This window comes from Heptranchias perlo, chromosome 21, assembly GCF_035084215.1.
Source record: "Heptranchias perlo isolate sHepPer1 chromosome 21, sHepPer1.hap1, whole genome shotgun sequence".
NCBI lineage: Eukaryota > Metazoa > Chordata > Chondrichthyes > Hexanchiformes > Hexanchidae > Heptranchias > Heptranchias perlo.
The window spans coordinates 26,052,087-26,076,644 of record NC_090345.1 but is presented as its reverse complement, the minus strand read 5'-3'; the positions used below and the strand labels follow the sequence as shown (position 1 = coordinate 26,076,644).

The window sequence follows — 24,558 nt, the reverse complement described above, 5'->3', positions numbered from 1 at the left end:
TTGAAGTTTGGTTGAAGGTGGGTTGGGACAAAGAGTCTGGTGACTTGTGGTACATTAATCCAAGCACGTCGGCTAGAACGGCTTGATTCTTAGAAATCATCAGCATGCGGCTGGCTTTCCAGTTGAGTGTGTTACTGGTCACAGTCATTACATGGGCTGATTGCGAGAAACTCTTTCATATTCGCGATCACTCGGACATCGCGTTATCCTCTGAACGTTGGGCACGTCCCATCCTTGACCAGAAGGCAGCTGAGGTAGGAAAATACGCCTCGCAGTCGTGGGTTGCTTTAGCTTAATTATTAATGTACTGAAATCAATGAGTAGGGGATGCTTATCTTTTTGGTTTCTTACTTGGAGAATACTTGTATTACTGTGGGTTCTGAGCAGTTCCTATCCCTCTCGGTAGGCAGGGCTGTAGTTTTGGGTCAGGTGTGTGTGATATGATGTAGTTTTCCGCCTAGCAACAATGAAGAATCAGTAATTTAACTGCAGTTTGAGTGGATCCATCTATTCGAAATGGTATGAGATGCAGTTATACAACAGTATTTTTCTGTTCATTTCAATTCTCATCATCTGCTCAATGTCATACTACTGCATATCTGGAAGTCCTGAATAATCATACTTGAAAATCAGTGAAGTTTACTGTTACTTCTTGTCAAAAAAAATCAAAATGTTGCTACATTGTCACAAAGTCCAGTTTTTCCAACCCCGAATAGGAAAGTGGTAGCAAAATCAATGCATTATTCATCGCTGAAAAATGCTGCAACTCAAAAGCATGAGTTAACTACTTTTTCACTGGCAAAAGAAGTGGCATTAACTTTCTGTTGCTGTACTGTGATATCATCGAAAACAAAGTGCTTTTTAAAAAATAAAACTGCACATGGAGCAACATACAGCAAGAATGCACAAGTTGATTGTGTTGTACTAATATACAGAAAAGCCATGGGACAAGTGCTTACATGCAACAATACTGTGACAAAGTTTCCTGCTGGTTCACTTGGTAAATGTACCATGCCGTTTGGCATCAAGCTGTACCTACCACAAAGGTTCTGTGTTTGGTCCCCTCTCTATCTTGAGTTAGGTAATCTCAACCAGGCAAGTGATCATTTGACTTGTCTGTTATCTCCACAGTCGTTGCCTGATCTGCTGAGTGTTTCCAGCATTTTCTGTTTTGTGACCATTCTTTATGCTTGGCCTATGAGTGTCCATATTTGGCCTGCTTGTAGAGGAAGAAAAAGAAAGTCAATAAGGGTTTCTGCTAAAAGGTTATGTACCTGGACATTAGGTTAGAACAGGATCAGGCTCATCTACCACAGTCCTCAGAGTTGAGTATTTCACCAACATTCATTGGCTTGACATTAAAAATTGTCACTTGGGCCATATAATAAAGGGCTGACACTCCTGTGATTAGCTGTTTAGTGGAGGGGTAAGGAAAGAGAAAGAAAAGTGGATTCAAAATTTAATACAATTCTGTAAGTTAAAAAGTTATGCTTTGGACTTAAAACCTTGGGTCCATATTCAGGTCATATTGTTCCTTTAAGTTTTCCTCTATGTATTTTTTATTTATCTGAACTGAAAGTTCATTTATTAAACTTTGGCACTTCATGTTTCTTGAATCTTGGAACTTATTTTGTTTTTTTGAAGCAATACCTGTCTAAATATGGATGGACACAACAAGTAAACTGGAAGAACATCGGGTACCAGAATGTGGAGAATCTTGCAGATAAGCATCCAGCTCCTAAAGATGTGCTGGATCTTATCAAAGAAGGGACCTATGGTTCCAGACAAAGGGAACAACCTCAGGCTGAGCGCACTAAAAGCAATGCCTACATAAAGGCTTTAAAACAGTTCCAGAAGATCAATGGCATACCTGTGACAGGAGAACTAGACAAAGCCACAAAGGGAGTTATGAACAAACCGCGATGTGGGGTCCCAGATAAAGTCCTATCCAATGATACCTTGATGGACAATGAGACGTCAATCGCCAATCAAAACATTGGTTTCAACAAAACTACAACTGATAATAATGGTGGTACCAATGTGACTATAAGTTCCAATGGTCGTAAAAAACGTTTTTTGCAGTTATTGTTTGCTCCCAGACGACAGGTATCGGTTGGCCCTGACTTGTTTAACAGGGCACCGAGAATGGCCTTTTCCAAACCAAAGCTTACGTGGCGCCTGATGGGAGAAGGTTACAGCAACCAGCTCTCCATTGAAGACCAGAAACATGTGCTGAGAATGGCTTTTAGGATGTGGAGTGAAGTCGTTCCTTTAGAGTTTGAAGAGAATACCCACTCTCCTGCATTAATGATTGACATCAAACTTGGCTTTGGCACAGGTAATGTCAATGGCTGTACAAATGCAGGGCACATTTTATTAATACAGACCATTCAGAACCTAATTTACTCAATAGCATGAAATATAGTAGTTTTTATGTGTCAATAAAATGAAGATTAAGATAAACAAAAGATGCAGGTTTATGTGCATCAATTGCTGCACAAATTATTCTGTGCACTGGCCTAAGGAAAGATCAACTAATATGCCGCACTAAATATAATTGAAGGTCCATTTTTGCTCTAGGTCGACATATGGGCTGCACTCGGACATTTGATGGCAATGGTCAGGAATTTGCTCATGCCTGGCAATTAGGTGACATTCATTTTGATGATGATGACCATTTTACCACCCCAAGCAATGGGAATGGAATTAGCCTGCTGAAAGTAAGAATCTTGACTAGCATTCTTTGAACCTCACATTTATTCATTTTGCTTTCTATTCTTTTTGGTTGAAATTTGCAACAAGGTGATTCCAAATTATGCAAGCATTAAACATTTAATAGAACATTGTGTTATAAGTGCTGTGTTATGTTTGAACTTTAATCACTTTTCTCTCCTCCTGAAGGCACTGATTTGTGTGGGGACACTGTAGCCTTGGCAGTCAGTCCTCCTGTAATAAGTTTAAGTGGCATTGTCACATGTTACAGTGACATTGCAAATACTATTTGACATTGGTGCCTGCTTTTAGAGTGGTGTAAGCAGACAGCACAGAAAATTGTGCTGTGTAGTCACACCACTCTCTAGTCAAGGGGAAGCAGAACTCCACATACTTTCAATGGTTGTGCAAGTGAGACTAGACAGTGAGTTCCAGCAGGCTGGTGCTAGGGAGCAATACAGCCAAGCCAGTCCTTGTGCAACATACAGTTACATTTTCCAGCAGGTGCAGTAATTGGATGGCAATAGCGGAAACTGACTGTTTCCCTTACTCCAAGATGGTAAGGCTAATCGTAGTATCTCCACTATCATAGTCATTCCACTGTCTGAGATCAGCTAACAGTACAGATCCAAGGACTTTCCTGGTTGGGTACCACACTAGGTATTGCATCTACCCACATATTCTGGTTTTAGTTTACGGTAAATTTTTGAAAGCAGCTCAGAGGACAATGCTGCATGTTATTTTAATGTAACAATTCAGCCAGCATTGAAATGCTCAAGGAAACATGTGCTATATGGAAAGGACCAATAGTTTGGTCAGTTTACTTCATGGAGTATTTCAATCTGCCCAACTCTATAGGTGGCTGTCCATGAACTAGGTCACGTACTGGGTTTGCCTCATATCTACAGAACAGGTTCAGTAATGCAGCCCAACTACATCCCACAAGATTCACCTTTTGAGCTGGATTGGCTCGACAGGAAAGCTATTCAGCAACTCTATGGTAAGAACAAAACATTCAAATTTAAATTCCAGCAAAATCTGCTTCATATGTCACAGATATTTAAAATATTCAGGAAAATTTCCAAATGCAAAAAAGATTTACTAGGATGATACCAGAACTGAGAGGTTATACCTATCAGGAAAGATTGAGCAGGCTGGAGCTCTTTTCTCTAGAAAGGAGAAGACTGAGGGGTGACCTGTTAGAGGTTTTTAAGATTATGAACAGGTTTAATAGGGTAGACATTGAAAAAATGTTTCTACTTGTGGGCTGACCAAAACTAGGGGCCATAAATATAAGATAGTCACTAATAAATCCAATCGGTAATTCAGGAGAAACTTCTTTACCCAGAGAGTGGTTAGAACACAGAACTCACTACCCTAAGGAGAAGTTGAAGCACCTAGCATAGATGCATTTAAGGGGACGTTAGATAAACATATCAGGGAGGAAGGAATAGAAGGATATATTGATAGGGTTAGATAAAGTAGGGAGGGAGGAGGCTCGTGTGGAGCATAAACACCAGCATGGACCAGTTGGGCCGAATGGCCTGTTTCTGTGCTGTACATTCTATGTAATTCTATGTAAATATAGTCTGGGGCTAACACAACCAGTAACCAAAGAGTGAATGATCAGTAACAGTAATATTGCAGATAGTGTATGGCATTGGGGCCTGCTTTTAGAGTGATGTGACCAAACATCACAAACTTATACAGCCTAATCACTCCATTCTCTAGTTGTGGAAAGCAGAACTCTGTGCATATTAAAATACTTGTACAGCGCTTCATCCTTGTTCTGATTGCCAATGAAATGGCTGACTTTAGAGAAGAGCTGTTTCAATAGTTTATTTCTAGGTTTAGAAACATAAGGGCAAGACCATTAAAGTTAACAATTCTTGGTGATGGACATTGAAGTCCCCCACCCAGAGTACATTCTGTGCCCTTGCTACCCTCAGTGCTTCCTGCAAGTGGTGCTCAACATGGAGGAGGACTGATTCATCAGTTGAGGGAGGGCGGTAGGTGGTAATCAGCAGGAGGTTTCCTTGCCCATGTTTGACCTGATGCCATGAGATTTCATGGGGTCCGGAGTCCCCATGAAACCATTGAGTTAGGATGTTTGATTTACTATGAGATGCTGAGGTGTGACGACACCATCTCCACCATAACAACATAGTTATACAGTGACTTTAATGTAGAAAAGAATGTCCTTTAATGTAGAAAAGAAAAAACAGGATAGGGATAGGGCCACTAAGGGATACGGCCACTAAGGGATACACACAATAAACTCACAGGTAATAACAGCAAAGTGGCAGAGATATTAAATAATTACTTTGCCTCGGTATTTACCAGGGAGACTAACATAATGGGCATAACATTAGAAGAAGAGATCAAAAAAGATATAAAGACATTTAAGATAGAAAGGGGGGATAATTGATAAACTAATCAATCGTAGGGAGGGTAAAACTCCTGGTCCGGATGGATTGCATCTGCGCATATTAAAAAAAAGTTAGGGAAGAGATAGCAGAGGCACTATTACATATATATATATATAAAAATTCATAAGAAAAGGGAATAGTACCAGAGGACTGGCGGACATCTAATGTGATTCCTATATTTTAAAAAGGAAGATAGAACCGGTCCAGGGAACTATAGACCACCTGGCTTAACATCGGTGGTAGGAAAGATAATGGAATCCTTACTCAAAGACATAATAGAAAAACATCTAGAGAACAAAAATATAATAAATAGTCAGCATGGATTGCAAAATGGAAAGTCATGCTTGACCAACCTTATTGAATTTTTTGAAGAAGTAACAGAAAGGGTAGACAAGGGTAATGCAGTAGATGTAATATATTTGAATTTTGAAAAGGCCTTCGATAAGGTATCGCATAGTAGACTCATGACTAAGGTCAGAGCATGTGGAGTCAGGGGACAAGTAGCAGAATGGATAGCAAGCTGGCTACTAAACTGAAAACAGAGTAGGGGTTAAAGATAGTTACTCAGACTGGCAAAAGGTGGGAAGTGGTGTTCCACAAAGATCGGTGCTGGGACCTCTGTTGTTCACCATTTACATAAACGATTTGGACTTGGGAATCAGAAGCACAATTTCAAAATTTGCAGATGACACCAAATTGGGGATATAGTTAATACCGAGAACTACGACAAAATACAGGAAGACATTGATAAACTTGCAGAATGGGCATGTAATTGGCAAATGAATTTCAATTTAGATAAGTGTGAGGTATTATATTTTGGATAATAAGTCTAAATGGGGTAGAGGGGCAGATGGATCTGGGGGTACAGATACACAAATCACTAAAAGTAGTGACGCAGGTTAATAAGGCCTTAGAAAAAGCAAACCAAGCAGTGAGGTTCATTTCCAGAGGGATAGAATTGAAAAGCAGAGAAGTTATGTTCAACTTGTATCGTAATTTGGTTAGACCACACTTGGAGTACTGTAAACAGTTCTGGTCTCCATATTATAAAAAGGATATAGAGGCATTGGAGAAGATGCAAAAAAGATTTACTAGGATGATACCAGAACTGAGAGGTTATACCTATCAGGAAAGATTGAACAGGCTGGGGCTCATTTCTCTAGAAAAGACTGAGGAATGACCTGATAGAGTTCTTTAAGATTATTAAAGGGTTTGATAGCGTAGATGTAGAGAAAATGTTTTCACTTGTGGGGGAAACCAGAACTAGGGCCCATAAACATAAGATAATCACTACTAAATTCAATAGGGAATTCAGGAGAAACTTGTTTACTCAGAGAGTGGTTAGAATGTGGAACTCGCTACCACAAGGAATAGTTGAGGCGACTAGCATAGATGCATTTAAGGGGAAGCTAGATAAACACATGAGTGAGAAAGGAATAGAAAGATATGCTGATAGGGTTAGATGAAGAAGTGAGGGAAGGTTTGTGTGGAGCATAAACACCGCATGGACCTGTTGGGCCGAATGGCTTGTTTCTGTGCTGTACATTCTATGTAATCCTTAGGTGCTTCACAGAGGCATAGGAAAAACAGATTCCAAGTCAAAGGAGTAGATATTAGTAGGGTGACCAAATGCTTGGTCAAAGAGGTGGGTACTGTGGATCTTAAATGAGGAGAGGGAGGTGGCAAGGTGCAGAGGCTTAAGGAGGTAATTCAAGAGTGAGAGGCCTAGGTAAAGCTGGCAATAATGGGGTGAAGGGAGGGAGGATACAAACATACAAAAATGATGGGACAGGAAAAGAACAGCTTGTCCAGTGAGCCTGTCCCACAAAGGCATCATGATTCACAACACCCCCCACCTACCAGCAGCCAAGTAATCTCCTGGGAAAGGCAAAAAAGATTTTTAAAAACCCAAGGCCAATTTAGGGAGAAAAAAAATGGGAAATTCCTCTCCAACTTCCCCCCCCCCCCCCGCCCCGCATAATGCAATCAAAACTAGTCCAAGGGACCACATTGACCATGATTTTATTACTTAGTATCTCATCTACCTTTTGTATGCTGTGATTTTTGCCCCAGCCAGGAACTGATCCAGCTGTCTTCTGAAGGTATGTAGCAAATCTGCAGTCACTGAATAAGTTGGCAACTTGTTCCATAGGCTTTTCCTCTGGGAAAAGAACCACGTCCTGACATCCAACCTAGTTCTACTCTTGTGTAACTTATATGCATGACCCCTGGTTCTCCCTAACGTTTCTAAGGTTTCATGGGGACTCCGGACCCCATGAAATCTCATGGCATCAGGTCAAACATGGGCAAGGAAACCTCCTGCTGATTACCACCTACCACCCTCCCTCAACTGATGAATCAGTCCTCCTCCATGTTGAGCACCACTTGCAGGAAGCACTGAGGGTAGCAAGGGCACAGAATGTACTCTGGGTGGGGGACTTCAATGTCCATCACCAAGAATGGCTCGGTAGCACAACTACTGACTGAGTTGGCAGAGTCCTGAATGACATTGCTGCCAGACTGGGCCTGCGGCAGGTGGTGAGTGAACCAACATGAGGGAAAAACCTACTTGACTTCGTCCTCACTAATCTACCTGTCGCAGATGCATCTGTCCATGGCAGTATTGGTAGGAATGACCACCGCACAGTCCTTGGGGAGAGTCTCGTCTTCACACTGAGGACACTATCCAACGTGTTGTGTGGCACTACCACCATGCTAAATGGGATAGATTCAGAGCAGATCTAGCAGCTCAAAACTGGGCATCCATGAGGCGCTGTGGGCCATCAGCAGCAGCAGAATTGTATTCCAGCACAATCTGTAACCTCATGGCCTGGCATATTCCTCACTCTACCATTACCAACAAAACAGGGGATCAACCCTGGTTCAATAAGGAGTGTAGAAGAGCATGCCAGGAGCAGCACCAAGCGTACCTAAAAATGAGGTGCCAACCTGGTGAAGCTATAACACAGGACTACATACATGCTAAACAGTGGAAGCAACATGCTATAGACCGAGCTAAGCGATTCCACAACCAACAGATCAGATCAAAGCTCTGCAGTCCTGCCACATCCAGTCATGAATGGTGGTGGACAATTAAACAACTAACGGGAGGAGGAGGCTCTGTAAACATCCCCATCCTCAATGATGGCAGAGTCCAGCACTTGAGTGCAAAAGACAAGACAGAAGCATTTGCAACCATCTTCAGCCAGAAGTGCCGAGTGAATGATCCATCTCAGCCTCCTCCCGATATCCCTACCATCACAGAAGCCAGTCTTCAGCCAATTTGATTCACTCCATGTGATATCAAGAAACGGCTGAGTGCACTGGATACAACAAAGGCTATGGGCCCCGATAACATCCCGGCTGTAGTGCTGAGGACTTGTTCTCCAGAACTAGCTGCGCCTCTAACCAAGCTGTTCCAGTACAGCTACAACATTGGCATCTACCTGACAATGTGGAAAATTGCCCAGGTATGTTCTGTCCACAAAAAGCAGGACAAATCCAATCTGGCCAATTACCGCCCCAGTCTACTCTCAAGCACCAGCAAAGTGATGGAAAGTGTTGTCGACAGTGTTGTCAAGCAGCACTTACTCACCAATAACCTTCTCACTGATGCTCAGTTTGGGTTCCCCCAGGACCACTTGGCTCCAGACCTCATTACAGCCTTGGTCCAAACATGGACAAAAGAGCTGAATTCCAGAGGTGAGGTGAGGTGAGGTGAGAGTGACTGCCCTTGACATCAAGGCAGCATTTGACCGAGTGTGGCACCAAGGAGCCCTAGTAAAATTGAAGTCACTGGGAATTAGGGGGAAACTCTCTGGTGGCTGGAGTCATACCTAGCACAAAGGAAGATGGTAGTGATTGTTGGAGGCCAATCATCTCAGCCCCAGGACATTGCCGCAGGAGTTCCTCAGGGCAGTGTCCTAGGCCCAACCATCTTCAACTGCTTCATCAATGACCTTCCCTCCATCATAAGATCAGAAATGGGGATGTTCATTGATGATTGCAGTGTTCAGTTCCACTCGCGACCCCTCAGATAATGAAGCAGTCTGTGCCTGCATACAGCAAGGCCTGGAGAACATCCCAGCTTGGGCTGATAAGTGGCAAATAACATTCGCGCCAGACAAGTGCCAGGCAATGACCATCTCCAACAAGAGAGTCTAACCACCTTCCCTTGACATTCAACAGCATTACCATCGCCGAATCCCGCACCATCAACATCCTGGGGGGGGGGTGGGTCACCACTGACCAGAAACTTAACTGGACCAGCTACACGAGCAGGTCAGAGGCTGGGTATTCTGCGGCAAGTGACTTACTTTCTGACTCCCCAAAGCCTTTCCACCATCTACAAGGCACAAGTCAGGAGTGTGATGGAATACTCTCCACTTGCCTGGATGAGTGCAGCTCCAACAACACTCAAGAAGCTCGACACCATACAGGACAAAGCAGCCCACTTGATTGGCATCCCATCCACCACCCTAAACACTCACTCCCTCCACCACCGGTGCACCGTGGTTGCAGTGTGTACCATCCACAGGATGCACTGCAGCAACTCGCCGAGGCTTCTTCGACAGTACCTCCCAAACCCGCGACCTCTACCACCTAGAAGGACAAGGGCAGCAGGCACATGGGTACAACACCACCTGCACATTCCCCTCCAAGTCACACACCATCCTGACTTGGAAATATATCGCCGTTCCTTCATCGTCCCTGAAACTCCCTACCTAACAGCACTGTGGGAGAACCTTCACCACACGGACTGCAGCGGTTCAAGAAGGCAGCTCACCACCACCTTCTCAAGGGCAATTAGGGATGGGCAATAAATGCTGGCCTTGCCAGCAATGCCCACATCTCATGAACGAATAAAAAAAAATTGAAATATTCTATCTATAAAGAAAACAGTCTAATGTGTAAAGCTATTCTGCCAAGTGAGGAAAGCTGGGAGAGGTATCTACAGGAGCCCAGAGCTAGAAGACCTTAGGTTGTGTTCTGGGATTTATGGCTAGAGGACGTTACAGAGTTAGGATGGAACAAATCGTTTTGTAAGCTGGGGAAGGATTTTGAAATCAATGCATTAGGAGACAGGGAACCAATGGTGATCAGCAAGACCATGAGTGATGGGCAACTGAGACCTAGTACAGGGCAGGAGATTGGCAGCAAAGTTTTAGATAAGTTGGAGTTTGTAGAGAGAAGTATGGGAAACTGTTGAAGAGGGCATTTGAGGTAATAAAAGCATCGATAAGGGTTTCAGCAGCAGAGAGGGTGGGATGAGGAAAGGGTCAGCAACTTTACAGAAGTGGAAGTATGCAGTCGGAGCTCAGGATTGGACAGAACAAAGAGGTTGTATTGTACACTATCTATTTCATCCTGCATTAGCAGCCGGGATGGGAAAGAGAGTTGTGAGCAAAGGTAGTTTTTGGCAGAAGCTAAACAGGATTGCTTCAGTTTTCCCAATCCTCAACTGGAGGAAGTTCTGGTTCATCTACAAAAATGTTAAATAGGTAATCTGACAACACAAAGTGGGTTATGGAAATTGAGGCTGGTCATGAATTAAAGGAATGGCTTTATAATGCTGAAAAAGAGAAGGTATATTCCATCTTTGTGAACAAAGTCTCCTGTTGACCAAATGTGAAGCATTAACACCAGCACAGACCTGTTGGTTCGAATGGCCGGTTTCTGAACTCTAAAATTCTATATAATTCTACACAGCAACACTAATAACAGTTAAATAAACCCATGGTCTAAAATAACTGATCCAAATTGATAATAATTGATTAGTTATAAGCAGCCTAGAATTGGGGCAAGACTAGAAGAGAAATGAACTAAGAAAAAAATCAAGGTGCAAACTTTGTTTTGCGAACAGGCTTACAAAAGAAACACTCCCAAGTGTGTCACTAATACAATGATGCTGCAACACACATGACCCACTTGTTATCATAATACCATCATACAATATTCTAAATGATAATGGCTTGTATTCAATGGCTATGACTGAACAAATAATTTAAGAAAAAGTGGCCAAGGATTGACATCCATTATTCTTTTTAGGTGTATGTGAAAGTCCCTTTGATACAGTATTTGACTGGATTCACAAGGAGAAAAATCAATATGGGGAGCTGATGATTCAATTTAACACATATTTCTTCAGAAATGAATTGTACTGGCTTTATGAAAATCGTAATAATCGAACACGCTATGGAGATCCCATTGCACTCTCAGTTGGATGGCAAGGAATCCCAAGTAGTGGCATTGATGCTTTTGTACATATGTGGACGTGGACAAGAGATGCCATCTATTTCTTCAAAGGTGATTGAATACTCAAAAAACAATTAATTTGTGACGTGGAATTTTATTTTCAACGTGAGCTTGTCCTCTTATACAGGTACTCAATACTGGAGATATGACAATGAAAATGATCAAACATACAGAGAGGACACAGAGGGAAACAAATATCCCAAGTTAATTTCTGAAGGTTTTCCAGGTGTTCCAAGTCCAATTGACACAGCTTTCTATCACAGGAGAGACCAAAACATATATTTCTTCAAAGGTTCAAATGTAAGTTTTTTTTGGTCTTGGGATGTGGGTGACACAGGCACGGCAACATTTTTACTCATCTCTAGTTACCCCGAGGGCATTAAGAGTCAACCACATAATGAGACTGGGCTCACATGTAAGCCAGATCAGGTAGGGGTGGCAGGATCCCCCCCCTGAATGACAGATCTAAATATAATTAATGCTATCATGGAGCAACCCTATAGCAAGCCTCACTGAATGCACTAATGAGGATTACTATCTAAACTTTATTACAAGCACATGCCCAGAGCCAATATAGCAATTAGAAATTCAGCTGATTCAACTGTTTCACAAGATTAGAATTCCTCATGTTGAACATTTCTAATATATTAAAAATCTTACATCCACATGTACTTCCCTATGTCCACATTTATGATGGAAACTGCCTCTGCAAATGGTGTCTCACTCGGTGACCTATTTGACTCTGAGCTGAGCTTTTGAACCCATATCCTCTCCATCACAAAGACCGCCTACTTCCATCTTCCGTCACTGCCCCTGCCTCAGCTTATCTGCTGCTGAAATCCTCATCTATGCTTTTGTTACCTCCAGACTCAACTATTCCAAAGCTTTCCTGGCTGGCCTCCAATCTCCCACCCTCCATAAACTTGTGCTCATCATAAACCCCTTGATTTCAAAATTCTCATCCTCGTGTTCAAATCCCCTAAAGACTTGCCCCCTCCCCATCTGTGACCTCCTCCAGCCCTATAAGCCTCCAAGAACTCCACGTTCCTCCAACTCTGCCCTCTTATGCATCCCCCACACCCTTCACCCCACCATTGGTGGCCATGCTTTCAGCCATTTAAAGCCCTAAACTCTGCAGTTCCCTCCCTAAACATCTCCGCCTCCCCCTCAAAGACTCTTCTTAAAACCTACCTCTTTAACCAAGCTTTTAGCCACCCCATCCTAAAGGCCCAGAATTTGCTGGGAAAATAACAGTGAGTTTAACGTGCACGCCGTTATTAGTGTGTAAATCGTCCAGCAATTTGTGGCGAGGAAGAGATGTGAATTGTCACAAATTGGTGGTCGATTTGCGCTATTCTGCCGTTAGTGTCACAAAAACGGCAACTCACCGTCAACCTGAGTTTCAAGAATTTGCTGCATTTGTGCAGTAAATGCGAATTAAATTGGCCATAGAAAGTTAGGGCTGGTACTTAACAGCATAAGGACCCTTTCAATGATGAGATTTTAGTTCCTGCAATGCCACTCAACCTCTCCAGCCCAGAAAGGGAACACTTGAAACTGTGGAGTTTCATTACTGCAGGTAGTAAATGGTTCTTAAAGGATTTAAAAATTTATCTTACTTCTCCTTTGTCTCTCTTTTCTCTCAATCCAATCTTTCCCTCTCTATTTTTCTTTCTGCACCTACTTTGAGTCTAATTCACCCTATTTCCGTCTCCATCGTTCCTGTTTCTTTCTCTATCCTTAAATCTCCTTGGTTAAGGAGTTAGACTGTTGGTCCTGTCGTTCACCAAGGTCCCAAATGACCAGTTGCCCTCAGTGCGCCGTTATCAGCTCACACTTCTAGCAATTTGGGGCAGAAAGTGAACTGAAGGGTGAGGGGAAAAAAAAAATCTAACGGGGTATGCCATGAGATGCCCTGCTCCAGCAAAATCTGGCTTGATGTCAATTTTTGTCTGATTATACTCTTAGGAAAATGTCCCAAAGCACTTCACATGTTAAAGGTGCTACAGTATATAAATACAAGTTGCTGTAAGTACACACTCCACTTGCGGAGGCACTGCAACACCAGCACTGGCAGGAGGGTGTAAATACAGTATGAAAAGTTACATAGGCAGTTTCCATTATAAATGTAGACATAGGAATTTGTAATAGAAATAAAAAAATAAAGGACAGAATGTGTAACACTAAAATGGGGACTGAATTAAGTCTGCAAGTCCTGGTCCAAGTATCTTGACTCTGCAACACCACAGGAAATTGACTAGCACAAGTAAATAATTAATGTCCATTATTCAATTTTCTTAGTTGTGATCACTTTATTTTGCAAAATATTGTGGCTACGGCACAAATGTGAAAATGAGTTAACACACTTCAGTAGAACACAATTTAAAAAAAATTGTCTTAAGTTTGTGAATCAGTAAAGTGGTCAAAAAAAACCCAGCAGGAGTCAGTAAATTAAGATTTGATGGCAACTTTATTTGAATGAAATGATAATAGCTCTGGTGAGGGAAGAAGCCACAGCACCAAGAGGGAACCACTAGAGTGGATATGAATGGGAGGGGCTGCATCACAAGATTCTATAAGCTGGTCTAATTTTTTTTCATCTAAATGGTACAGGGATACTTATTTGTGTGGAAACAAAACGTGAATGCTGTTTAATAATATCTGAAATGGTCACTTCCTGTGTGTTACTACATTCATTTTCTTTATAGGTGACTACTTTCAATGTGAATACTAACCAGATTAATGGTTATCCAAAAAGAATTATAGATGTATTTCCACCAGTGATACTGAATGATCATCCTATTGAAAATCTGAATGCTGTATACTACTCATATCACTACCAATCCATCTTTTTCTTCAAAAGCAATTTCTTTTGGAAAGTGGTCGATGAGTGGGATAAAAAGCAGAACCCATTATTGCCATTGAATGGATTATTGCCCAAGAGAAATATATCAGATCAATGGTTTGATATTTGCAATGTTCATTATTCAATGCTGAACATGAACTAAATTTGCTTCAAAAAGGTCTTCATAACAAATTGGAAGCTTACGTGCAAAAGTGAAGTGACTGGACATCAGGATTAAAGCATGTACAACAAAGGCTGTTTTGGATTGCAAATGCATCATTAGCCGGCTTTTTAAGCTTAATGCTAGAGACTTTAACCTAGACATGCAAAAATGAAGTGACTAGAAATCAGAGTCAAAACCATGTAAAAGTCTGTGTCAGACAGTTGTAGAATTAATTCCATAGATACTGCAGTAAGATTCTTATATTTGATAAATATTTTAATACTGCATATTCAGGTTGGCATATTTATAATACCGTGTAAACTGTATAGACTTATGTAGCAAAAAGGATACTTAATCTATTTTCCATAAAGGTACTACATAGATAACTTTTTCTAATTTAACATAATACCTGCACTTACTGTTCCAGGTTACATCTATTTGCTCAGTACCAAAGTACATATAAATAGACATTCATTGATCAAAGGACAACACATGACAGTTGCTTTCATATTTTTATTAAATATATTTTGTTTAAAAATGTCACATGGCATTAGTTTTTGTCCATTGGCAGTAGGATGAACATTCTTCCAAACAAAATATAATGCATTTCTGAACAATCAAACTCTGCAGAGCCCTCAGATATGGATACCTGCTCTTTTTGAACAGGAATTGTTAAAACCAGGCTAATTATAAAAGTCACATGAATTCAAGTTTCAGATCTTGAAACATTTTCGTAGTAAACAATAAAATATTCAGCTTCTTAAGTTAACTTCAAATATTTCTAGTAAAGCTCCCTTTCTTCCGTGAAGGCTAAGTTTTATGTCTTCCATTTAACATTTTTTTCATCTTCTGACAAATCTCGAGGTGGACTCATGAACAGCTCTTTTCTCTTCGAAAAAAAAATTCTCTCATCCAACCCAAAACACACACAAAAAAAGGCTCACAGCAAGACAAGGGAATAAAACTATACCTGAATTAAACACTGTCAGACTCTTCCTCCACCAATTATCAGACAGCCACTAGTCCCAGGTTCTGAATATGTGCTCACATATTTCCACTCTGCTCACACATTTTTAAATTTACGGTACATAAATCAATCTCTAAGTTGAACCCTGATTTATAGTATAATTTTTGCATTCCAATTTACCTATTGGAGAACATTGCACACTTAGTTTCAAAATATATACACAATTATAGTTACAAACTTTACAAGTTATTAGCAAAAATCCTGCAATACCATAATATATACTGTAAATCTTGAAAGAATTGAGTTCATACTGTTGAATTCTCTTTATACAATCTGCTTCCTGAAACTGCAAATATTTAACCGATTGACCAATGAGAGGATATGTGCAACACTATACTTTTTCCTATCTTTGCAACTTGTAAAATAAACTAATTTTAAAATCTTGTCCCAATTGACCGAGCGTGTTACCTGCATGTTTCTTTCACAAAGTTGCCAACAGTAGTCATAAACATAAAAAGTGTGCACCGTGAAAGTATTCCCATAATTCCTACCTCCCATCACCATCAGCAGATTGTTTGAACGTCAATAATGAAGCAGTCTGTGCCCGCATGCAGCAAGACATCCAGGCTTGGGCTGATAAGTGGCACATAACATTCGTGCCACACAGGTGCCAGGCAATGACCATCTCCAACAAGGGTGAGCCTAACCATCTCCCCATGACATTCAATAATATTACTACCGCCAAGTCCCCCACCAACATCATCCTGGAGGTCACCATTGACCAGAAACTCAACTGGACCAGTGACATAAATGCCGTGGCTACTAGAACAGGTCAGAGCCTCGGTATTCTGTGACAAGTGGCTCACATCCTGACTCTCCAAAGCCGCTTAACCACCTAGAAGGTACAAGTCAGGACTGTGATGGAACATACACCACTTGTCTGGATGGGTGCAGCTGCAACACTGAAGCTCGACACCATCCAGGGCAAAGCAGTCCGTTTGATCGCCAATTCATCCTCTAGCCTAAACATGCACCCCCTCCACTTCCAGTGTGCACTGTGTAATACTACACAATGCACTGCAGCAAATCACCAAGGTTTCGTCAAAAACCTCCCAAATCCCACGACCTCCACCTAGAAGTACAAGGGCAGCAGGTGCACAGAAACATCACCACCTCCAAGTTCCCTGCCAAGTCACACATTATTCTATATTACCATTCCTTCATTGTTGCTGGGTCAAAATCCTAGCTAACATCATTGAGGGAGCACCTTCACCGCATGGACTGCAGTTGTTAAGAAGGCAGCCCTCAACTGACTTCTCAAGGGCAACTGGGATGGGCCTTGCCAGTGTTGCCCACATTCTAAGAATGAATAAAAATCACCCTGATGTCTAATCTGATCAAGATCATAGATTTTCAAAGGTCTAGTTTACTTTCTACTTTGAAACAAATGCCATACCCTTTTGGTCACTTTGCCTGTAGACAAATGAATTTAATGATAAGTGAAATGTTATTATTCATCCATTGCAATCAAGGGGAAAACATTGGCTCACATATTCATGTATGAATATTCTGTTTAATAAATAACTAAAATGCTACTCCAAATCCCAATTTGTGATAGATTGTCTTGCAAGTTATTTTTGAGGGCATAAAAAAGGATCCATTACTGCACTAATCAAACACATTAATCTAAAGAGTGTTATTCATTTTGCCTGTATTTACAATGTACACAGTAAGAAAGTAATTCACCACAAACTTTTAAATGCAATTTGTATACATATTGTTGTAATTAATAACATTGAAAAGAACAGTATTAACAACTTAAGCCAAAGTTTATTTTTGTTACCAATTTTCTCCTTTCTTGATGGCATTGACCCATGCTAGGGTACAGATCTCTTCAGTATCTCACCAAATCTCCTCAGTTCCTCATCAAGTAGCCATTCTTCATGTGACATGCTGAGGCAGTGAGTTTCAAGAAACTATTCAAATGTGAAGACACCACTGCCAGGCCTAATCCTGGCCTCACCAGACAGCTGCACACATTCACTTTCTAGTGAGAGTAACTGAAAAGCCATCATAAGCAGGGATGATGGATGATTTTCCTGCTCCTTAACTCAGGGATAGTGCAGCTAACTGCAGCACCGTCACTGCCAGCTTGGCTGAAACTAGGTTACTCAGCACAGGGCTTGAATCTGGGAACTTCTTAGTCTGTATATCTCAGTACGACATCCATTGGTAAATTAAACGGTTGCTTCAAAGAACTAGCTTTTAGTTGCTGCTAATTATTAGATACGGAAGTACTGTCTACACTGATAACGCCAAGTGATTTACTTAAGATTTATGTATCCATAGATGATAGAAACCTTTTGATATTTTCCCATCTACGTTTGAACAGGTTACTTCAACTGTCACAGTTCAAATAAGACCTTAAGTCAGCAAAGATAAACTCAAATTTTCTAATGGTGATTTCAGTATCTCAACAGTGGGGTGGACATCTGGTGGTCACACAGATCCAGTCTCATCAACTGACAGTCTACATGATAATTGTTTTAGTAAACTCAGTATCACCTCCACTCGCTGCACTAGAAGAGTGTCCTTATCTGCTGTTGCCCGCAGCAATGTTGAATAAGCATGCTTGTAGTTTTTCAATCTTATTTGATCATCATTACTGTTGCTGTTAAAACACAAAACAAAAACATTAGTTCACGAAATGCAAAAGTAATACAGAATATGAAGAAATGAACCCTATTCCAAATCTTTGCTTTCAGACATGGCACATATAACCACAAAATGATACCCGCAATAAACTAAGAACACGGGCAACTCTAAGTGAAGTACTGTTTTTTCTGAATTTGCATATAGCTGGATTATCTGTAGCAGCATTAGGACTACAAAAGACAAAATTAAGGCATTAAGTTAGAATCTTGTCTCTAAGAATATTCTAGGTATAGGACAAGACATGGAGCAGAACTTTATGGGTGTAGTTCACTCAGGAGTTCAAGTTCCTCACCCTCTCCATCTCAAATTAAAAACCTTCTCAGGTTGCTGTACCACCGGGCATGTAAATTTTTTGACAACAGAAAAAAACATACATACACACATATTTGTGTTGCAAAGTAAAAGTGAATGTTGCAATGCAAATAGGGCACAAATCAGGATATTGGTGGGCAGAGAAAGGGAGTGCTTTACCTGCTTTTCCTTTTCGAGGTCAGCAGTTTGATTAGCTGAAATAACAGAAAGGAAAGTCGAGCTTCAAATATGTTGACAAGTTTTAGGATCTCTTCTTCATGAAGGCTGGATGAATTATTTTCAGACATATTTCCATCATGGTGTGCATGACCATTTCCTTGCTAGATCAATCAATATAAAAAAGGGAAAGTTAGCCTGAGACCACTTTTCTAAATATTCATATTGCATGTTACAAACAAATTTTTAATCAATGTTCATTATGCACACTGAAAATTTAAAATAACATGGCAAATATTTACACAACTCGATGGACGAACAGAGAACATGGCTCCGCTGTTAATTCTGGGCCAGCTTTTGGCGGGTAAGTTTTGATATCAGTTCAAAACTGACTCGCTGCTGTCAAAAACAGATCTGGGATATTTTAACTTCTGGCCTCATTATAATCTCACCAGTGAATTTCCCACCTGATTCGCTGACCGAGCGGTAAATCCACCCACTTCCAGAGCGCAATTTCCAGGTCAGCCTGAGGCCCATTTAAAGCAGGAATGCACCTCTTAAAGCAATTCCATTCTGTAAGACTTCACTGTTGGAGCGGGGCAGCAAGAAATTGAAGTGACATGAGTCTAAGGCAAGCCACCTGGTTCTCCGAGGCCTCCTGGAGGTCTTGCTGGAATAGGTAACAAGATGGCTTTCAAGGCGTCACTCTGCTCTTCTGCAAATCAATTGAGCTGATAAGCCTCAGCCCCATGGAGTGGTAGTAGTGCAACAGGAGCAGTATATGTTGCCTTCTTTCAGGTTGTCAGCATATCAGTTTCCTCGATACCTGCTCAACCTATACCATCCACAGTGCCAGTCAGCTCGGCCAGACTTCCCTGGCAGTAGCCAAAGTGCTGCAGTCTGCAACTGAGCCCACAGAGGTTCGAGCTCCCAGAAGTCACCAGCACAAGCTTCTCAAGGGTTCCCACATGAGCAACAGCAGCCTTCCACCAGCTCTGCTGAAGGCACTTGAGAAGCACCTTATAATAGTAGAGTTAGTAAATGTTCTTTAAGAAAAGCACTATGGGTTGATCACTTGGGTGACAGAAGAATTTACTACAATATTATGTTTGAAATTAAACCAACACCTTTAATACATTTGCAACTTTGGTCTATAGTTTCTTATTTTTAATCTGTGTCGTCAGAAAGTCATTGACTTAGAGGTTGACTGAATGGTTTCAATATTTTTCAATGCAAAATCAAGGGAATGGTGAAGGGGTAACAAGGACTGTTAATGCTAAAGGATTTTGTGTGACTTTTCAGGTAAGGGATTGAGGAGGTCACCAAAAGCGCTGCTCTATCAAATGCTCCTTGGCCTGTTTAGCTGCAACGAATGCTGCTGGCTCTCCTTCTTGTGATTCTCCCTCGCCTTCATCTAATTGTTCTTCGTCTGACGCAGCCGCCTCTTGTTGCTCTGTCTCCGCCAACTCCAATCTTCTTTGCATTGCAACGTTGTGCAGAATGCAGCAAATCACAAAATATGTGGCCCACTTTGTCTGGGCCATATTTTAGGGAGCCCCCACAGTAATGAAGGCACCTGAATCTTTGCTTCAAAATGCCAATGGTATGTTCCATGATATTCCTGGTCGCCCCATGACTCTCACTGTACCCATGTTGCTCAGATATGGTGAGGTGTCATCAGACAGGTGAGGAGGGGGTATCCCCATGTCGTTTAGCAGCCATCTGATATTTCTGAATGGGTAGAAGAGGAGGATGGGTGTGGGGGGGGGGATAGAGAGAAAATGAATGTGTCTCAGAATGAAGGCGTTGTGGCAGCTGCCAGCAAAACTGGTGCAGATTTGCATGGCCCTTCTGCGGCAATCACACATCAGCTGAACATTGATGGAGTGGAAGCCCTTCCTGCTCGTTTAAGCTGCTGGCTTGTCTTCTGGTGCCCTGATAGCTACATTACTGTAGTCTATTATGCCCTGGACACGAAAGAAGCCACCCACTGCTCCAAATGAAAATAAAACAGTTGGACAGTATTTAAATGTAATTAAGATTCTGAAAACTATTTTTGGGGGGGGGGGGGGGGCGGGGAGGGGGTGGTGCACGGGCAGGGGGGTGTTTTTGAGGACTGTCAGAACAGGGGAATGGAACACTTTTACTTTTGAAACTCAATATCAACACCTAGAATTCCCAAGTCAGGTACAAGCTCAGCTGCAGAACAAAGCTCCTCTTCCTGTCTCCATCACAATTGCAGAAAAGCATATCTCACTGCACCAGTATGATGTTTGCATTTCTTACACCTGTTTTTCTTCAGCGGCTCTTCAGTGATATTGTCAACTGTGGTCAGTTGAGTGCTGTCATCTGCATTTACTAGGCACCGACTACCTAAACCATTCCATGTAGGACCATTTCAGCCAGCAGAGGGAAGACTTCCCTCATCCTTCCTTACTTCCATTTCATCAGTCTGAGATGGATTTGACCTCAGGTGAAAGAAGAATGTGCTAACGTGCTGCATCACCTGGTTCTTTCTTCCCTTGTCTCACCAAAATAGTTTGAAAATAGTTACCGGTGCTTGGGCACATGCAAGTTCACTCTGGATAAGCTGAAATGAATACTCTGAATCTATGATTATATCCAGTGCTCCTGAAAGAGTCTTCAGTTTTGATGTATTGCTGTTCTGATCTGCAAAGCAAAAGAAAGAAAACTTCAGTTTATTGTACAAAGAAAGCATACAGCCACAACATGAAAATGAACTATATTCTGGACAAGCCTGCCAGCTTTTATTTTGCAAATCTTCTTGCAAATTGTGCCTAAGGTTTTAATTTCTAATAATCATCACTTAAAAAGGAAGCAGATTATATTTGAATTGAAAACAGCCTTTTGGTTGAAAGCAATTTCGAGAACAAACACTGCACAGCAATCCCCCTGCAGTGTCATACTGTGGGAAAAAAAACCTGATCGTAAGTATGTGGGGTGAGAAGTGGTTATGACCCTAAAACTTTTAAAGATTCTTTCCACCCACTAATTTCCACAAGTTACCAATAGTGCAGAGTATAGTGAATAATATGTGTCTTTTTAAATAATGAAACAATGGAAATGATTATATTCTCAGTACAGAGGTATGGGCACCCCTTCTGGAGTATGCACTCAGTTTTGGGCACCCTACCTCAGGAAAGATATATTTGGCCTTGGAGGGTATACAATGCAGATTTACCAGAATGATATCAGGACTTAAAGGGTTAAATTATAAGGACAGGTTACATAAACGGCTTGTATTCCCTCGGGTTTAGAAGGTTGAGGGGTGATCTAATTGACGTGTTAATATAAAAAGATTCGATAGGGTAGATACAGAGAAGCTATTTTCTCTGCTAGGGGAATCTAGAACAAGGGGGCACAACCTTAAAATTAGAGCCATTTAGGATTGAAATCGGGAAGCACTTTTTTCACACAAACGGTAGTGGAAATTCTCACCTCCCAAAAGGCTACCAATGTTGGGTCAATTTAAATATTTAAGACCGAGATCGACAGATTTTTTTTATTATTAGGCAAGGGTTTCAAGGGATATGGATCAAAGGCGGGTAAATGGAGTTGAGATACAGATCAGGAATGATCTAATTGAATGGCAGAACAGTCTCCAGGGGCTGAATGGCCTATTCCTGTTCCCATGTTCCTGTTTTTCTAACTAATTATGGTATATCTGACAGAGTGATTGAAGCTAACACTGGATGCAAAAATGTTCAATCTCCAACATTAACATCTCTCTCCTTGATAAACATAAAAATACACAACAAAGAAAGATTTTTAATTATTTACCTTTTGACTGTTGTGGTTTCTTGAAGTCACCACACACTCTCAGTGCTAGGTGTGTCAAGGCAAAAAAAACTGATTAAAGTCACTGGGGGTATTTTTAAGGGTGGGGGGGTGGGAGAGAACACAAGGGGGGGGGGGGGGAAAGGGAACTCCAAACTAAGTGTAGAGGCCTGTACAATGTTCACCATTGGGAACCCCCCCCCCCCAATTGAAATAAACACCTCCATTTAGAATAAGCAGATCTGTGATTAAGAGTCAAGCTGCAGTCTGTCCAACTAGTTCTTCGTTTTTACTTTTACTAATTTTTTCATTGCTTGAATGCATTTTTCACATTTATTTATTTGTTGGTTATTCTATTCCTCTTGGTTTTCCTTTTCCTTCCGTCATCAGTGTGCTTACAGTATCTTTTACTGTTCTAGCTTTAATTCCATCTGCTCCAACAATCTTGTCCTAGGACATTTGTTGCTCTCCTGTTACCTATATGGGTTGAAGAGTCAATTTCATCCTAATAGAGATAGAGTTCACCAATATTCATTATAATGCAATTCATTTGTGCTAATCACTACAGTTTAGACACAGAGTAATACTTCTGACTTTATTAATATGCAATTGGCTCTCTTTCAACCTGTAGCAATAGTGGAAGAGTGGCAATGGAAACATTTCAATTGTGCCTGGAATGACCTGGAGCATGCCTTCAATTGGGAAGCTGTGCCTGCAGCCACTTAGTTGCAAAACAAGTGGGAAACAAACTGAATATTACAAGATTTTTGGATGTAAAATGAGCGGTTCTGGGTAACAAAGCAGAGCAAATAGTTGACCTAAATGTATGAGCATGTTTGGGAAGTAATTATCACAACATAATGTAAAGACCAGAAAAATAAAAAGTCAAGGAAAAGCGTACTATACCAGGAAAAAAAGCAGATTATATCAAGATTTTGCCCAGATTAAATTGTGCCAATGAAAGCCGGGAGAAATAGAGAACATAGGAAAGTTACAAAATGGAAAACTAGAAAGGCTAAGAGGGAGCTCGAGAGAAAATTAGAAAAATAAGCCTTTCTAGAGGCACATTAGCTAGTGGCAGGGCTGCTAAAAGATAGTTGCTCACTCTTTGCTCTCAGATATTAAATAAGTACTTTGCCTCACTTTTCAGCGGAGATGGATTGTAGATCAAAAAATGGGTGTTGAACAGTTAATGGAGGTTACTATTTAAAGAGAATTGGTACTTGGTAACTCAAATTTAATGAACAAACAAACTTGCATTTATATAGTGCCGTTCACGTATTCATGATGTCTGAAAGTCCTTTATAGCCAATGAATTACTTTTCAAGTCTAGCTACTATTATGCATGCAAATATGGCAGCCAATTTCCACACAAGGCCCCACAAACAGCAAAGAAAATAAATGGCCTGTTTTGATGTTATTGGCTGAGGAATAAATATTGGGGTATTAATCTGGAGAGTGGGGATTAAATTAAGTGACTCACATGGAGAAATACATCAGCACAGAGTTAAGCAGCCTATTTCTGTATATTAATCTTCGATGATTGGCCCAACAATTAACAAAAAGGCCAATATTATGAGTCTCCCAATAAAAGAGTCTGTAAGTGTGGAGAGGAAAACCACAAGAGCACTGGTTAGCTGGGTAAAGGAGGTATAGAGTTACTGGCTAAAACCAATATGCCATATTAAAGGACTATCAACTTACATTATTATTCTTTTTTCTCTGTAAAACAGCCAAAATCCAAATGAAGGCTCGACTATTGCAAGTGATTCTATGTGAATTGCTCCCAAGAGCACTGCTAATAGCCCTTGGAGCTGGATGCCAGGAGGCACCAGAGATCAGGTATAATTCTTCTATCTATGATTCTCTCCCTTCCATCTATGCCCTCAGACAGTGCAGCTCAGATTGGTACCCAAGCAAGCGAAGGTATACGCTGTTTCTAATCTATTAGATTAGAAAGATATTTATATATTTGGATTATGATTCTATAAATTTACAGTGATTACATCACAACTGTTAACCCTCGAGTACACACAAAATTATGCATCAAGTTCATGGCATACAATGGTCTTCATTGATGGCTTCCTGTCACAGGTGCTTTTGCATTAAGCCAAGCATGTTACAAGCATCTACATGTTATCCTAGTCACACAATAGTATATATGGTGCTTTCAAGACTGGACATGCCAATTCCGTAGTATTTAATC

The 24,558-nt window shown here is 41.0% G+C and overlaps 2 protein-coding genes across 2 annotated transcripts in view; one reads left to right on the top strand and one right to left on the bottom strand.

Annotated features, from left to right (window-relative positions):
* mmp21 (matrix metallopeptidase 21) lies at positions 1–14,404 on the top strand. The gene is made up of 7 exons (XM_068002348.1): positions 1–254; positions 1,645–2,338; positions 2,581–2,720; positions 3,571–3,712; positions 11,190–11,447; positions 11,524–11,696; positions 14,105–14,404. Exons 1-7 carry the CDS (start codon positions 105–107, stop codon positions 14,402–14,404), a joined length of 1,857 nt encoding a protein of 618 aa, XP_067858449.1. The 5' UTR covers positions 1–104.
* A 499-nt stretch (positions 14,405–14,903) lies between these two features.
* edrf1 (erythroid differentiation regulatory factor 1) overlaps positions 14,904–24,558 on the bottom strand; it is a 63,301-nt gene continuing 53,646 nt past the window's right edge. The window contains exons 23-25 of the mRNA XM_068002340.1: positions 21,109–21,224; positions 18,558–18,718; positions 14,904–18,042 (exon numbers count right to left, since the gene is read on the bottom strand). Coding sequence (XP_067858441.1) covers positions 17,871–18,042; positions 18,558–18,718; positions 21,109–21,224 — 449 coding nt within the window. The 3' untranslated portion in view covers positions 14,904–17,870. The remainder of the gene's footprint in view (positions 18,043–18,557; positions 18,719–21,108; positions 21,225–24,558) is intronic.